The sequence below is a fragment of the Achroia grisella genome, unplaced genomic scaffold (assembly GCF_030625045.1).
Source record: "Achroia grisella isolate CSIRO2021 unplaced genomic scaffold, CSIRO_AGI_Agris_v1 utg1080, whole genome shotgun sequence".
Taxonomy (NCBI): domain Eukaryota; kingdom Metazoa; phylum Arthropoda; class Insecta; order Lepidoptera; family Pyralidae; genus Achroia; species Achroia grisella.
The window spans coordinates 1,188,880-1,205,431 of record NW_026712570.1 but is presented as its reverse complement, the minus strand read 5'-3'; the positions used below and the strand labels follow the sequence as shown (position 1 = coordinate 1,205,431).

The 16,552-nt window shown below is 34.9% G+C and overlaps 1 protein-coding gene across 1 annotated transcript in view; it reads left to right on the top strand.

The window, feature by feature from the left end:
- LOC131841994 (E3 ubiquitin-protein ligase Nedd-4) overlaps nucleotides 1–16,058 on the top strand; it is a 46,649-nt gene extending 30,591 nt beyond the window's left edge. The window contains exons 11-21 of the mRNA XM_059190429.1: nucleotides 4,323–4,404; nucleotides 5,721–5,819; nucleotides 6,632–6,760; nucleotides 7,637–7,761; nucleotides 8,593–8,734; nucleotides 9,349–9,558; nucleotides 10,102–10,208; nucleotides 11,633–11,766; nucleotides 13,214–13,442; nucleotides 15,250–15,419; nucleotides 15,956–16,058. Of these exons, the coding sequence (XP_059046412.1) occupies nucleotides 4,323–4,404; nucleotides 5,721–5,819; nucleotides 6,632–6,760; nucleotides 7,637–7,761; nucleotides 8,593–8,734; nucleotides 9,349–9,558; nucleotides 10,102–10,208; nucleotides 11,633–11,766; nucleotides 13,214–13,442; nucleotides 15,250–15,419; nucleotides 15,956–16,058 (1,530 nt within the window). The remainder of the gene's footprint in view (nucleotides 1–4,322; nucleotides 4,405–5,720; nucleotides 5,820–6,631; nucleotides 6,761–7,636; nucleotides 7,762–8,592; nucleotides 8,735–9,348; nucleotides 9,559–10,101; nucleotides 10,209–11,632; nucleotides 11,767–13,213; nucleotides 13,443–15,249; nucleotides 15,420–15,955) is intronic.
- The last annotated feature ends 494 nt before the right edge of the window (nucleotides 16,059–16,552 follow it).

The window sequence follows — 16,552 nt, the reverse complement described above, 5'->3', positions numbered from 1 at the left end:
GTGCGTGCGTATTTTATTTAAATGTAGAGCATGTGATTTTGTGTCCAGAACGAGTAATTAAGTAATTCTCATGAACTTGTCTCGATGAGAATATTTATTACTTTGGTCTTTAAAAAGCAACAAGTTGAAAATGTAATTTCTGATTCGTAAGAAATCTAAGTTTATTCAAAGTTAATAGGTTTAGTTTGCTTGCTTAGAGGTCAATCGTACTAATTTTTATACTTGCGTGTATGTTTTTTTATGTAAGTTGAATTAGAGTAGTTGTCTACTTTTTAGTTGGCTGTTTCCATTACATCATATTTGTGTTTTGCTACCTCTTGTACATTTTTTGATGTAAACTATAACTGTTAATAGTACAATAAATAGGCCAGAATGTGTCACACAGCGCCATTTAGACCACACTTTTAACCATACCATACATATGTAGATCTGTACAAAAAGATGTATGTATTTACAAAATCATATATATTACATATGTTTTAACATATATATTAAAACATGTGTAATATATATGACTTTATGATACATCAAGACAAATACAATAAAACATTCAATATAAATGATTTATACAAATTGCTCTCTCAAAACTATACAAAATGCAAAATATTACAATAAAATATAAGATATGTTATATATTTGATTTTTAAAATAATTCCTAGCTATCTTTAGTCTTTAAAAAAAATAGTACGTATTTAATATTACATGTATACTATATATGGTTGTATGTCTAGTTGTGTTAGTAATTAACGATATTGTCTAGTTTGGTACTAGATGGCGCTGTGTCATACGTCCTATTATTTGGTTATTTTTATATTCGCTTTGTGTAGTTTGTGATGTTTTTATAGTTGGCAGTTTTTAGCATGTTTCTGTAACAATACAACAGCTTTAAGAGGATTTTCGTACTGAGAATCGCAATATCTCGGTCACCTATTTAAATTTTGTTGGTTTTCATTCATTTTATTTTACTAGCTGTTCAATTCAGAGAAAGTGCAGTGCTACAAATTTATCTGAGCCGGTGGCTAAAATTGGAACTAATTTTTATTATTGTATTTACTAGCAATACTAAATCAAACTTTAAGTTAGGCAAAAAGGACTTGTATACAGAGCCGTAAACCATATTAATAAAAAAAATTGTGACACTGTCATTGGTTCAGATAAGTTTATGGTACTGTATTGTGTTTCATTTTATAAAAATGACATCTATTCATAATTAAAAGAGGGAAACATTTCTCTTAATTACTGGCTTTCGATTTATATGATAAACCTCTTGTTATATCTTTATTTATCAGTTACTTGGCATGGAAGCATGTTAACTTAGTCCTTGGGAATGGTATATGTGGTAGCAAGGGTACTATAATGTATTGTGTAATATCCATATATATATACATAGTTTACCATTTACCGTAGGCCGGTACGTCAACTTGTTTGTCATTTTAATTTTTTAAATAGAAATTTATGTATTGGAGGTCTAACAATAAATAAGTAGATTCTGTTGGTAAAAAAGCTGTGTCTGGTTTGAAATAGGATTAATAATCATATCGTTACAATAACTATTTATTTTAATGATATATGAGTACAAATTATATTTATACCTTGGGATTGTCAAACAAGCTGACTGCTATGCGTTGCTATAGAATAGAATACAATAGAAAATCATTTATTCAAATAAACTTACATTGAAGCACTTTTGAATAGTCATTACATTTTTTAATCTACCGCTCGTTCGGAAAGCTGTCTCATCACAAGAAGAACGAGCAAGAAACTTGCGTGTTGCTCTTTTAAATAATTTTATTATTACTTTACATTTTTAAGTTTAAGTGTGTGAATACAAACCACCAATTAGCAGTAATTCTATTAAATACTCATACTATTCCAGAGAACTAAAATGTCGTGACTCTTATCCTGTAATTTCACTATCTAAACGCACCTTATAACCGAAACACAGCTTGTGTAAGTTATACTAAAGGGATCTTTTAGAGGTTTCCAAATTACTAAACAGCACTACGATATATGTGATTTTTATCATTAATCTCATAATAATGACTAAATAAAAGATGTATTAGCAATAGTTTTGAAACAACTTGAGTTCTTAAACAGCTTCAATTATCTAAATGCGGGGTAAGTCGTAAAGGGTATAAAAAAAGGCGAAAGCAAGGTAAAATACTCGTGCAACTGTAACCCTTTAATCTGAAAATAAATGTTGAACATGAACAAGTAGTAGTAAGTAAGTAGTTTACAACTATTTACATATTTGATCTTAACTTCTTATTTTATAGTTTTAGAGTTTTGGGCTATTGTTTAGCGCTTAGATCAGTAGCTCTGTATCTACGGAGATCTTTTGTGCTCGTCCTGTTTTAGAGTTAGGGATAAGAGTTGAATGGTATTGGTAGGAGTGCCTCTTTTTTTGTAACTATTCTAATGCTGTTGGCAGTTGGCTTTTACAGCTTCACTGAACGATAAGTGTACATGGCACTCTAAACCTGCGGAAAGACTTATGGAGCGGCTGACTTCTGCCTTAAAGATACGACTGTAATTTGAAGGCACCATTAGGGGTACGAACCTCGGATTTTTGGAGCGGCTGAAGGCCAACTCCTGCTTTAAAGATACGACTTTAATTTGAGGGCACCGCTAGGGGTACTAACCTCGTCTCGGTCGTAATTTCGATCTCCGTATGAATGATCCGTGGATTGATGGGAGGGGTCAAGTAATTTCGAAAGGAGATATTTTCTTTAACCAACCAACTGCCTGACGGATACGACTTTAGTCTGAGGGCACCGCTAGTTATTAGGACCTAGACTCAGGGCGTCGTATTTTCGATCCCCATTTGAATCTGATGGTGGATTGAATTAGATGTATGAATGGATGCATGAGTAGAATATCACATAAGATTTGTACTGTCGTTACTTTGAGTATTTAATTGAATTAATGCTAATTGGTGGTTTGTATTCACACACTTAAACTTAAAAATGTAAAGTAATAATAAAATTATTTAAAAGAGCAACACGCAAGTTTCTTGCTCGTTCTTCTTGTGATGAGACAGCTTTCCGAATGAGCGGTAGATTAAAAAATGTAATGACTATTCAAAAGTGCTTCAATGTAAGTTTATTTGAATAAATGATTTTCTATTCTTATTCTATTCTATTGTTATATAGCATCTTTGGGGTTGTTGTACACTTTCTTGAATGGTATTACTCGCTCTCGGTTTATACCCTTTACGACTGCATTGATTACCACCGTGGTAGGAAAAAAATGTGGTGTATAAAATAAAATTGTTACGAAGACTTGTTTCAATTACTTACACAGCATATATAATAAGTTATAAATCTTTCAGTATGTCATTGTAAATATTATACTACTTGATAATGTAAATAGCAGTAGTCATCATTCACATAAAAAACATAGCTAGATTTTATATAAAATAATTATATTATTTTCTGGATTGGACTGGCGTATATAAATGAATTTGCTTATGTACAAGGAGTTCAATGATTTATAAATATAAAATGTTTGTTTATGTAGTTAGGAAAATTATGTCATGTATATTTTATTAGAAATTTAACTTTTAAGTTCAAACTCCTCGTTATAAATTCACCAATTTTTCGAATGTTATTGTACTATAAAAGTAGTTTTTAAATTGATCATATATGAAACATATTATTGAGCACCTTGTATATAGGGTTGATCGTAAGATATACTAAGCAGAAATTCACTTAAATAAATACTTATTTTAGTAGTTACTTATCTACAGATGGATCAACTCCTAATTATATATATATATTGATAGAACGGTGTTTCTGCTAGCATAAACTGAATTTATTGATACTGTATACTAAAGAAAAGAGCTTATTCCTTAAAAGGCCGGTAACACACTTGCAATTCCCTTGGTGTTGCGGGTAAACACTTACCATCAGGTGAACTGCAAGCGCGTTTATCCCCTATGCTATAAAAAATGTCAGGATAAGAATAATGCCATGTCAGTATACCTGCTGAATTCATCAGGAACTAACCATAAATTGTTTAATACTGATGAATCTGGTAAGTGTTCTGACCTGACATGCATTTATTTGTAGAAAAGAGAAAGGGATGGATGACTGTTTCTTTCCTTTTTACACATACATACATTTTTAAATTATAGTTTTTACAATCGCAATTATATTGGTTTAGAATTGAATCAGTCTCATTTCATTATCACTCATTCATCATAACATCTGTTTGGTGTGCTCTTTACGATCGAACCAATATAAGCAATTCATAAATAAAACCGTATGTTGTTACACGTAGGGTCCATATTAGCATGTACGTGAAGGTTGTGTGTTTGATAGGACGAGACGGACGGGTCGACTGAGAGTACGCGCAGTAGCAGCGCCAGTAGTACGCAAAGCCAGAACCTACCTAACGCTGATGGTAAGTATAACATCTATATGCCACTTTTACATTCAGCCACTTCCCCTGCCACTCGCGCTGCCGGAAATATTGCCGCGTCAGCGTCGACGGTAGTCAACGCGAGTGAGTGTCGTTTACTCACCCTCATACTTATTTACCGGGCGACTCGCAAAGATGGCGGACGTCGAGGTTGTTGCGGCAACAGCTGCATGTCTGCTTACTGTAATGAATTAACTAAACAAGAGGGCTCAATGTAAACACACGCTGCCATTCGCGCTGCCAGTTCTTTGACTCGCGCACGAAAAATCGACAACCGAGGGAGCGTCGGGCAGCGCGAGTGGCAGTGCCAATGACATGGACAGTATCGTGTTTACACTCTCACGCTGCTCACTTCCCTGCCCACTCGAGCTGAGTGTAAATTGGGCTTCAGGGATGGGCAACAGGATCGCGACTGTTAGTCCAATAGAGCGTGGCAAGGCAAAAAATATAAATACAAAGACCAGACTGCGCAATGTAATCGTAAAAAAGTTTGGCAATTTCCAATTACAAACCTGATTATGCTAAATTAGTGGAAGACGGAATACTCACACTAATATAAAGCTAAATAAGTACCTAGTTACTAAGAATAATTTTCACACTTATGTTTTCTCTCTTAATAAAAAAAAAATACTACATGATTGTGTACTGAACTATGCTGTTTCATTTAAGTTTTCAATAAGTATGTAATTGGTAGATCGCACAGGGTTTCAATAGTAAACAGGAGATCTTGGGTCTAATCATGTTGGCCACCCCTGATCAATATCAATATACTTTTTATAATTTGAAAAGTCACGGGCCCTAATAAGTTTTTCTTTCTTTTTATTTACTTCAAGTTTAAGTTTATTGATTTTAACTTTAATGCATCATTATTTATTCCTAAAATTACGAATAATCTTGGGACTTTACCACCATTTATTACTTTTTATTGTGTTACAACCGCCATACAGCACCCATGTTTGTATTAAGTTTATTTATTTATTTAAACTTTAATGCACGTAATTTTAAAGGACAAATGGCTTATTTAAAGGACTTTGGACTTAACATTACGCGCCATTATCTACCAGTCAACCATGGGTGTTGCAGACAATAATTGTTAGCTGTGCAAGGTTATTTGAATAAAGATTATTTTTATTTCGGCCTTGACGGCAGATAAATTTGTAATCTGTGTTGCAGTTTAGGGGTGAGAAATGGCAGTGACATTACAGTTTACGGTGAAATAACAATATCAAATCATTTTTTTTTTAAATCGAAGTCGATAGTGATATTTTGATGGTTGTTTTAAAATATGCTTATTTCAGGTTTACCATCAGGCTGGACGATGCAGAAGGCGCCCAACGGCAGGGTCTTCTTCATTGACCACAATCAGAAGACCACCACGTGGATAGATCCTAGAACAGGTGCCTTAGATACACGGATTTAACATTGATTTGTTCGTTGCATTACACCTAGGGAATCATACAAAATACTGTAATAAAAACCCTGGACAATTCACACAGCGTCATCTAGTCCTAAGCAAAGCAGTGTTATGGATACTAGATACTGATAGAAATACTCAAATATGTTTGAGAAAATCATTTTGACGTTACTACACAATTATATATTTAGAAAATATTTAGATCGATACAAACAAGATACTCATGAAAACAAATGATTGCACCGGTCGAGGATTCGAACCTGTGACCATCGAAAGTAAAGCAGCGTGCTAAACCGATAGACTACCGAGGCATTAATTGAAAAGTATTTTTCTCAATGAATATAAGTATTAAGTGACAAGTCAAATAAGACGAGATATCAATATTCGAGTCTGTCTTTATTGATAGCACTTGTATAAGCCCTCTGACTTATGGTTCTATCTAAAGTAATACTTAAAAGAAAGGGAATCTAGCTAGACTTCATTTGTATGTAATATACGAACTTAAAATATTACTAAACTGATTTTAAATAATCTTTCACACATAAAAAAGTTATATTATTAGTTTAAAATTTTAATTTTATTAATATAAAAACTGTATTCCGCAAATAAATGAATTGATTGATTCATTAAATTGATTCTTGGATTGACTGATTGGTTGATAGACTGCTTAATTGATTGATGTTTCATTGATGACTGAAGGATCGATCGATTGAACAATTCAAAGAGACTTCTACAATTATTGTATAAGTGAAACACGTGGTCAGTATTAGTAAGTATGTGGATGGTGTCGTACAGGGTGCGCGTCGAGCCTGCCGAGCGCGGCGGCGGCGTCGTCCGGGGCGGAGGCCGACGAGCTGGGCGCGCTGCCCGAGGGCTGGGAGGAGCGCGTGCACACGGACGGACGGATCTTCTTCATTGACCACAGTCAGTCTTATATCTCACTCGGAATTATTTAGTACCACATACTCGTGTAGTTCAAGACGTGACCCAAAACCGCACAGAGTACTGATCGCTTCTACACAATACAGGATAGTATGCAGCTAAGGTGACAGTGACGACGAGTGACGCAATGTCAAGTAGTAGCAGTCTCCCCTGATTATATAAATATAAAAAGAAAAAACAAATTAAAAATACATTTTATTGTAGGAGGAGCAATGATGAAAACTAAACAAAAAAAAACAGTAATATCTATACTATATATTCATATTTACTCTCATCATTGCCTTGCCTTTATCCCATTATTTGGGGTCGGCGCAGTATGTCATTCTCTTCCACTGCTCTCTATCGGTCGTCATATCTGAACTTACTCTTCTTTTATTCATATCATCTTTCACACAATCCATCCATCTTTTCTTAGGGCGTCCCCTCCCTTTACATCCTTTATATATACATTTACTCTAATATATTTAATTCCATCTGGTGGCAAACAAGTATACGGCCCGTCTAATAATAAACTGAATTCTATGGATGCCTGAAACAAGAGTATCAAATGTGCGTTACTGATCAACTTGCTGTTAACCTTAACAACGAAAGACTACTATTTTATATGTCTATTAGTCTGTAACCTATATACAATATGAGCTATTAAGTTGCCTAAAATAAATTAAAAAAAATAACAAGTTCAACCTACACGCCGCCACTCAAAATCATCAGCTATCATCGTGGTGAATTCCAACTGGGGTGATGGACCTGACCTGACTCCATCTTCATACTATCACCCTGCACTAATACACCTACTTGCTGTATAACGCTACATGTCTATGATTCCTTAGTTATAGATTAAAAAAAATGTATACCCAGATACTCGCACGACGCAATGGGAGGACCCCCGGTTGTCGAACCCGCAGATAGCGGGCCCCGCAGTACCGTACTCACGCGACTACAAGCGCAAATACGAGTTCCTCAAGGGGCAGCTACGGAAACCGGTACGTACACATCGGCTTTTGGGAAGTGATCACTATTACTGCCTTGTGGAAGTCTGACCTTAAATTTGTGCCTATCGAACAAAGGACTCATCGGCTTTAGGGAAGGGGGAAAGATGATTTGATGATGTTTGTTCCTTAGTCAAATTCTGGCCTATTTTGAGATAGACAAGCACATATACACACGTGATATATCGATACATATAATAAAAATGTTACTGATCGATGTCTGTACGTGAAAGATGTGTGAGAATAACTGTTCTTGAGGTACTTTATGAACGTAAAATAAAAACAATAGGTATTAGAATTTTTAACAATAGTTTGTGCGCATCTCAGAAAAAAATTAATAGATTTGAGTGCAATTTTCACTAACGTAAGCAGTATTAAAAATTAAGTCTGGTTAAATTAGATTTTTTAATGTATTTTAAAATTGCCTTTACTTATAGAAATATATATGTAATATATATATATTCTCAGTGAGTAACCAATGCGACAGATGCAAATTTTATATGAATGATTATACTTCTGTAAAGAATTACATAATTCTAGATAGCATATTAAATGATATAATTTAAAAATGATTATATATTATTGTTTAGCCATTTTTAATATTTCACTGTCTCCTGTAGAATAAACATTTATTTATTTATTTAAACTTTAATGCAGAAATACAATATATAAATGTATATATGGCGAACTTAACACCTAAGGGCTCTACCAGTCAACCATAAGGCAAACTGAGAAGTTAGTAAGCGACGCATTTACGTTATATTATAGTACAAAATGTGCTGTAAATAATATTTTCATGTTTATTTATGTATTTATATTGTACAGAGCAACGTGCCTAATAAGTTCGAGATAAAAGTGCGTCGTAACTCGATACTGGAAGACTCATATCGCATCATCACCTCCGTGAATCGCATCGAGCTGCTCAAGACCAAGTTGTGGGTGGAATTTGAGTCGGAAGTCGGTCTCGGTGAGTTTTTTATGTATCTGGAATATCGAAGAACATTACCTGATGGCAGTTGTCGTCGCATCCGTCATACTCGAAAATACTGCTTATCCCCATAACCAGCACCCATTTATGACCTATTTACTGGTCTTATTATTTCCTTTCGATAAAAATATAATACCATATGCCTGTGGTCAGTACATTCACTATAATTTAAAAATGAATCTGTTATTCATAAGCATGTACAAGCTCATTTAAAAATAATAAGAGCTGAGTTTCTTGACAGTTCTTCTTAGCTCGAAAGTAATCCGAACTGACGGTAAATTTTACATGTTTTTTCGGATTACTCTAATGCTGTTGGCCGCAGTTTGCCTTTACAGCTTCACCACACGATAGGAGGTGAGTGTTGATGGCACTCCAAACCCACAGAAGGACTGCTGACGGCCAACTCCCGCCTGACGGATACGACTTTAGTCTGAGGGCACCGCTAGGTTTCAAACCTCGGTTCACGCCGTCGTAATTTCGATCCCCGTTGGAATTGAACGGGAGATCGATCGGAGGGGGTATATCATAAGTCTTAATAGACTTACATGAATAAAGATATTTTGATTTTAATTCTGATAAAACGAATTTCCCAGATTATGGGGGTTTGGCGCGAGAATGGTTCTTCCTGCTGTCGAAGGAGATGTTCAACCCGTACTACGGACTGTTCGAGTATTCAGCGATGGACAACTATACACTGCAGATAAATCCGAACAGCGGCGTCTGTAATGAGGAGCACCTTAGCTACTTCAAGTTCATCGGCCGCGTGGCCGGCATGGCGGTATACCATGGGAAACTGCTCGATGGTAAGTTTAGACTGGGATACAATATCTATATATTTACATATTATTACCGGTATTAATATTCAACTCTCTCTCTCTCTCTGTCTCTCTCACACACACACATACACACACCCTCACACATTTGTTATTATTATTACACATTATAAGATTAAGTCGCTTCCGCTGTCTGTTCGTTTAGAATGTCTTAGATCTTTTAAACTACGCAACGGATTTTAAAGCAATTTTTAGCAATAGATAGAGTGATTAAATAGGGATTATATGTATTATACATTTACACCCGAATGTTCTGGGTCAGTTAGCTATTTAATAATAATTCACACAGCGCCATCTAGTCCCAATCTAAGCAGAGTTTGTTGTAGAACTAGACAACAGATGGCAATGCTTAAATACATTTTTTATAAACACATAAGTAATCTTACTAAAGTTATAAACGCGTAAGTTTGTGAGTATGGAAGGAGTTTCCTTTTCGAATGAGTAGAAAATATAAATATTCAACAGCGCCTTGTTAATCTGAAACGTAGGCAATAATAAAATTAATATCGACAGCATTCTTCATCCGTCCATTCTACAAAATGATGCTGAGCAAGCCCATTGAACTGCAGGACATGGAGTCGGTCGACTTGGAGTACTACAACTCGCTTATATACATCAAGGTACAACGAATTTACAATATAAATATTTACAACAATAGTTGGTTACTACATAATAATAATAACCCCGGACAATTTTCACAGCGCCATCTAGTCCCAAACTCAATTTCAAGTAAATTCACATAATTGTAAAGTATGTGGTACATCATCATCATCTGCTTCTTCCTTATCCCATTTATTTGTGGTCGTCGTAATATGTTTTTCTCTTCCATTCATCTCTGTTCGCAGTCATCTCGTTATTTACTCCCTTTCTCACCATATCATCTTTCACACAGTCCATCCATCTCTTTTTCGGTCTTCCTCTACCCTTATAACCATCCACATTCATATGTAACACCGTCCTTAGGTCTTCATTCCTACGCATTACATGACCATACCACAATAGACGATTACTCTTTAACCTCTCCGACAAAGTAAAGTATGTGGTACAATTGAGAATATATATAATTTGCTGATGGACTGTGTGAGGTACGAGAGTCTACGACATATAATAACGTCATACCATACTATAAATATATTCGATATAGGTGCCATTGAAAGTGTTAATATTGTTAATGTGAATTTATTTAAAACAACATTTATTCCCAAGGCAACACGCAAGTTTCTTCCTCATTTCTTCTTGTGTCTTCATGAGTCTGCATTCCGAATGAGTGAGAGAATACAAAAAAATGATAACTATTCAAAAGTATTAATTTTAAGTTTATTTGAATAAAGATTATTTATATTTTAAATCAAATTATGTTAAATAATCTTGCTAAAATTGACTCGTGTCATACTTACGAGTCAATTTTAGCAACACAAAAGTTACACAAAAGTGCATATATAAAGTTATGTTATTATTTATAGTTGTTACAGATAGTTATTATTTATGTTATGTATGTAACATAGATACTAAATGTTCACAGATAACGTGATAGAAAAAAACTCTACAAGTTAAATATCTCGCAAACTTAGTGCTACTTCTAAGCTTCCATAGATTAGATAATAGAAAAACATTTTTCAAGTTATTTTCTATCTTGCGAGATATATATAATGCTTAACAAAATTTAAAAAAAATTACAGCGACTGAAAAACATTCTACAAGTTATTTTAAATCTCGCAAACTTAGTGCTACTTCTAATCTTCCATAGATTAGATGATAGAAAAATATTTTTCAAGTTATTTTCTATCTTGCGAGAAATATAATGCTTAACAAAATTTAAAAAAAAATTACAGCGACTGAAAAACACTCTACAAGTTATTTTAAATCTCGCAAACTTAGTGCTACTTCTAATCTTCCATAGATTAGGTGATAGAAAAATATTTTTCAAGTTATTTTCTATCTTGCGAGATATATATAATACTTAACAATATTTAAAAAAAATTACAGCTACTGAACATTCTACAACATTTAGTACTACTTAATAATTAAATTGAACAATTTACAGGAAAACGATCCATCAGAGTTGTATCTGACATTCTCGGTGGACGAGGAGCAGTTCGGTAAGACTATACAGAGGGACCTGAAACCCGGCGGTGCTAACATACCGGTAGACGAAGAGAACAAAGATGAATATATCAAGTGAGTTGTTAATATAGTATGCTTTTTAATCCCGGAGACATATTACATTATACCGATGTTGCCATTTTTGCGTTTTTAATAGGATTGTGGCACTATCGGAAATTAATATTGATTACCCATTTTTATAGGTTACTTAAAAATCAATATATATATAACTCAAAGACTGACATAGTGATCTATCAACACACAGCCCAAACCACTGGACGGATCGGGCTGAAATTTGGCATGCAGGCAGATGTTATGACGTAGGCATCCGCTAAGAAAGGATTTTGATTAATTGGGGGTAGAACTCAAGGGGATAAAATAGGGGATGAAAGTTAGTATGAAACTTTGTCAATTTTAAACCGATCGGGCAGAGATTTTGCATGCATAAAGCTACTATGACGTAGGCATCCCCTAAGAAAGGATTTCGATAAATTTCACCCCTAAGGGGATAAATTAACGCGAGCGAAGCCACGGCCAAAAGCTAGTAATGCTATTCATTCATTCATTCATAATTTAAGAGCTGTGCTCTTGTCGGTGGAGCTCCCGCCACCTTCCACGATCTTCTATCAGTATATAGTAATGCTATACAAATGTAAAAAATATAACTATTTAAAAGTGCTTGTATTGAGTTTATTTGAATAAACATTAGCTAAAAGTTTAAGATTTCTTAAACTTCACTAACTCTGTTTACTTGTGTTAGAAGTTGAACCCTCAAACTCAACGTTTGTTTACACATAGGCTTTTATACTGTTTTAAATTTGAGGCGGTTATTATTTATACGTATAATTAGTAAAAATCACGGGATCTTACCACGTTTTATATTTATTTGCTGAGTTCCCGATATTTCGGCAGTGTTTCAACCACCATGATCACGGGTAAACGGGTTTTAGAGTCCGTGATTTTTGCTAATTATACGTATATAGGCTTTTGATGTGTTTAACACAATCATACACTATTTTAAGGAATATTCCATTAAATGAATAGATACTACAGATAGTGTTCAGAAAACTATTGTAATATTCTACAAATTCAAAATATCTTTATTCACGTAGGTCTATTACAGACTCTTATGATATGTCAAATCGACCGTCAGTTCGGAATGATATCGAGATGAGAAGCACTGACAAGAAACTCAATTCGTATTATTTTCAAATAAATGTTGTATATGTTTACAATAATACAGATTCATTTTTAAATTCAAATTTGCAAGACAAACAAACATATAAAGAAATAAACTTTATTCTATGTTTTCTGCTTTCTTTCTTACCAGCTGGCGTTAAAGAAGTTGTGTTTTTTTTTTTCAATCGAATAAAGCTATGGATTCTTAGTTCAATTGTATTTTTTATTTGTATTTCTTAGGTGATTTTTGCAAGATTCAATATATAATCGGGAATCGTTTTGCTATCAGCGATTTATCTCTATTTCTATTTCTATGAATAAGCTTGTAAAATACTCGTAACAGGTTGGTGATACAATGGCGATTCGTCAGTAGAGTACAAGAGCAGATGTCAGCGTTCCTAGACGGATTCGGTGCACTGGTGCCTCTGAATCTGCTGAAGATCTTCGACGAGCACGAACTGGAATTGCTGCTGTGTGGCATCCAGCACATAGACGTGCGAGACTGGCGCGCCAACACGCTCTACAAGGGAGACTACCACGCCAATCATATTGTAGTCCAGTGGTTTTGGAGGGTGAGTTTTATTAAATCTTTCTTTTTTATTGTACATATAAGAAAACATTGCAGTAATAAGGTAAATGTGATGTACAAGGTTGAACTAATCTATAAAATGAGATTATTAGATTATTATACAAGGGATACATATATCATGTCAAGTATGTGAGATGATGTATAGTTCGTTGTCACTTCAAAATATGCGTGCACGCTCGCATATACGCACACACACCCACACACACGCACACGCACACACATGCACACGCACGTACACGCACACGCCCACGCAAACGTACACGCTCACGTACACAGTCACGCACACATACACACCCTCACGCACACACACACCCACACGCACACTCGCACACACACACCCACACGCACACTCGCACGCACACGCACGTACACGCACGTACACGCAAACGTACACGCTCACGTACACTCACACACACTGCACTTACTTGGTTTCGGCCTGTAAGTGTAAATAACTAAAAACTGTGAAAATGATAATAATTGATTTAATAATTATTATTTGGTGATTTTTCACCCGCAGAGACAAATTTATCAACCCATCAATAATAATAATCTCAGGACAATTCACACAGCGCCATCTAGACCCACGTTAAGCTAGCTAAAGCTTGTATTATGGGTACTATCTAACTGATACATATACATAGATATTTTTTTTGTAAATACATACATATTATACATAGAAAACACCAGACCGATACAAACAATCATACTCATGAATACAAATGTTTGTGCCGTGCGAGGAATCGAACCCGCGACAATCGGTCAATAATACTTATTCATTACACGGTACTCTAATGAAGCAGCAGCGCGACCAGTGGGTACACCGACAATACCCTAACGGAGCCGACCACCACTTGTGTATAGTACGGCGGCAAAGTTACACATAATTTTATATTCTTGTAAAGAATCAGCAATTAATAATACAGACAATATCATTGTACTAGTTTTTAAATATTATATTATATGTATGTTAGTCTATGTAACGGATCGGTGGACTGTATGGGTGTCTAAATGATGAAAACACGTAGTTTGCAATAATATAATATATTAATATGTGCAATTGCGAACTATACGAAAGACAATAATAGAATGATACAATAAATTGAAGTATATCAAATAACATGACATATAAAAAAGAACTCTTCAAAAATATAAATTTAAAAATAATAAATATATCAAAAGAGTTCGGCGGTCGGTCGCCAACAGTCTATAAGGTATTTATAATAATTTTAATTTGACGACCTCGGTGGTCTAGCGGTCTAGCACACCGCTTTACGACCGATGGTCGCGGGTTCGATTCCTCGCACGGCACAAACATTTGTATATATGAGTATGATTGTTTGTATCGGTCTGGGTATTTTCTATGTATAATATGTATATATTTACAAAAAAAAATATATCTATGTATTTGTATCAGTTGTCTAGTACCCATAACACAAGCTTTAGCTAGCTTAACTTGGGCCTAGATGGCGCTGTGTGAATTGTCCTGAGATTATTATATTATTATTATTATTATAATATGGGCCTAGTTGCCTGAAATAAAAGAATAAATAAAATAAATTAATAAATTAAAGTACTTATCATATCAACATTTGTATTATTGGAGCTGCTGAAGCTCCAACAATACTAAAATAAATAATAATAATTTAATTTTACATGTAATATTTATATCTTAGTAAGTAAAAACCTATATTTTAAGTACCATTTTAAATTTATTACATTATAGTATGTAGATACACTGTGTTCCATATATATCTATACAGACTATATGATTTATGGTCAATATCACACAGGTGGTGCTGTCGTTCTCCAATGAGATGAGGTCTCGACTGCTGCAGTTTGTGACGGGCACGTCGCGCGTGCCCATGAACGGGTTCAAAGAGCTGTACGGGTCCAACGGACCCCAGCTGTTCACCATCGAGCGGTGGGGCAGCCCCGACAACTACCCTCGCGCTCACACCTGGTACGTATTTTTTTAGTGGATGATAGTGGAATGATGCATCCGCCTGTGTTAACGGTTTACGCTGGCGGAGCACCAGTGGAGGATGATAGCATGAGCATGAGGTCAGGTCAGTTAGTTCATCGTGGCATATTTATCAAGATGGTTTCCAGGAGGATCCGCGTGGAGGTCACCGTGATATGGTACATTGCCAGTAATAAGGTCATCCATCCGCATTACTAACAATCAACTTTCTCCCCACCGAGTACGTATTCTCATATGCTAGCTATTAAACATTACGATATAGAAACCTTCAAGAAAAGATATAACAATAGAATATATTTTGTATTTATAAAAAAAATATCTCATTATTTATATTATATCAGTTATTGTAGTCTAGTACCTATAACCTATATAATTATTATTAAATTACTGCCTCATTATCTCTGATCAACGCGACGGTTGACCGGTAGAGAATGGCATTAGGCATTAAGTTCGCCATGTATACAATTATATGCGGGAAAGAATAAATAAATAAAAAAAAACATATTTGTTCACAGTTTCAATCGAATCGACTTACCTCCATACGAGAGCTATCAGCAGTTACGCGAGAAACTCGTCAAAGCCATCGAAGGGTCACAGGGCTTCGCGGGCGTCGACTGAGCCCCGAACTGCCACGTGCGGTGTCGGCCGGCCCCACGTGCGTATATCATACGCCTACATTCTATTGTGATATGTTTACATGCAGAGTATTGTGTTTAATAGCGTAGATAAATACGCATCTATGCATATAGTATATAAGGTTTATATTTGAATGCCTAATGCGTTGAATGCGGAAGTGCGGCAAACGTACTTCTGGTACGACTAAATAGTAATGTACAGTCACATGCATTAATATGTGAACGCTTTAAGCAACAGGTTATTTGTTAATTTAAATATACAGGGTGTTTTATACATAAGGCGTAACAGAAAATGTATAAAAACAGACATCGTGAAAAGTAAACCGTAATAAAAATATTTATACAGCAATTTTGTTATCAATTATTTGAAACTAGCTGTGCCCGCAGTTTCACGCAGTAGTTTTTGCATAAAAGAGTAACAAACATCCATTCCTACAAACTTTCGCGTTTATATTATTATATTAAAATTACTCTTAT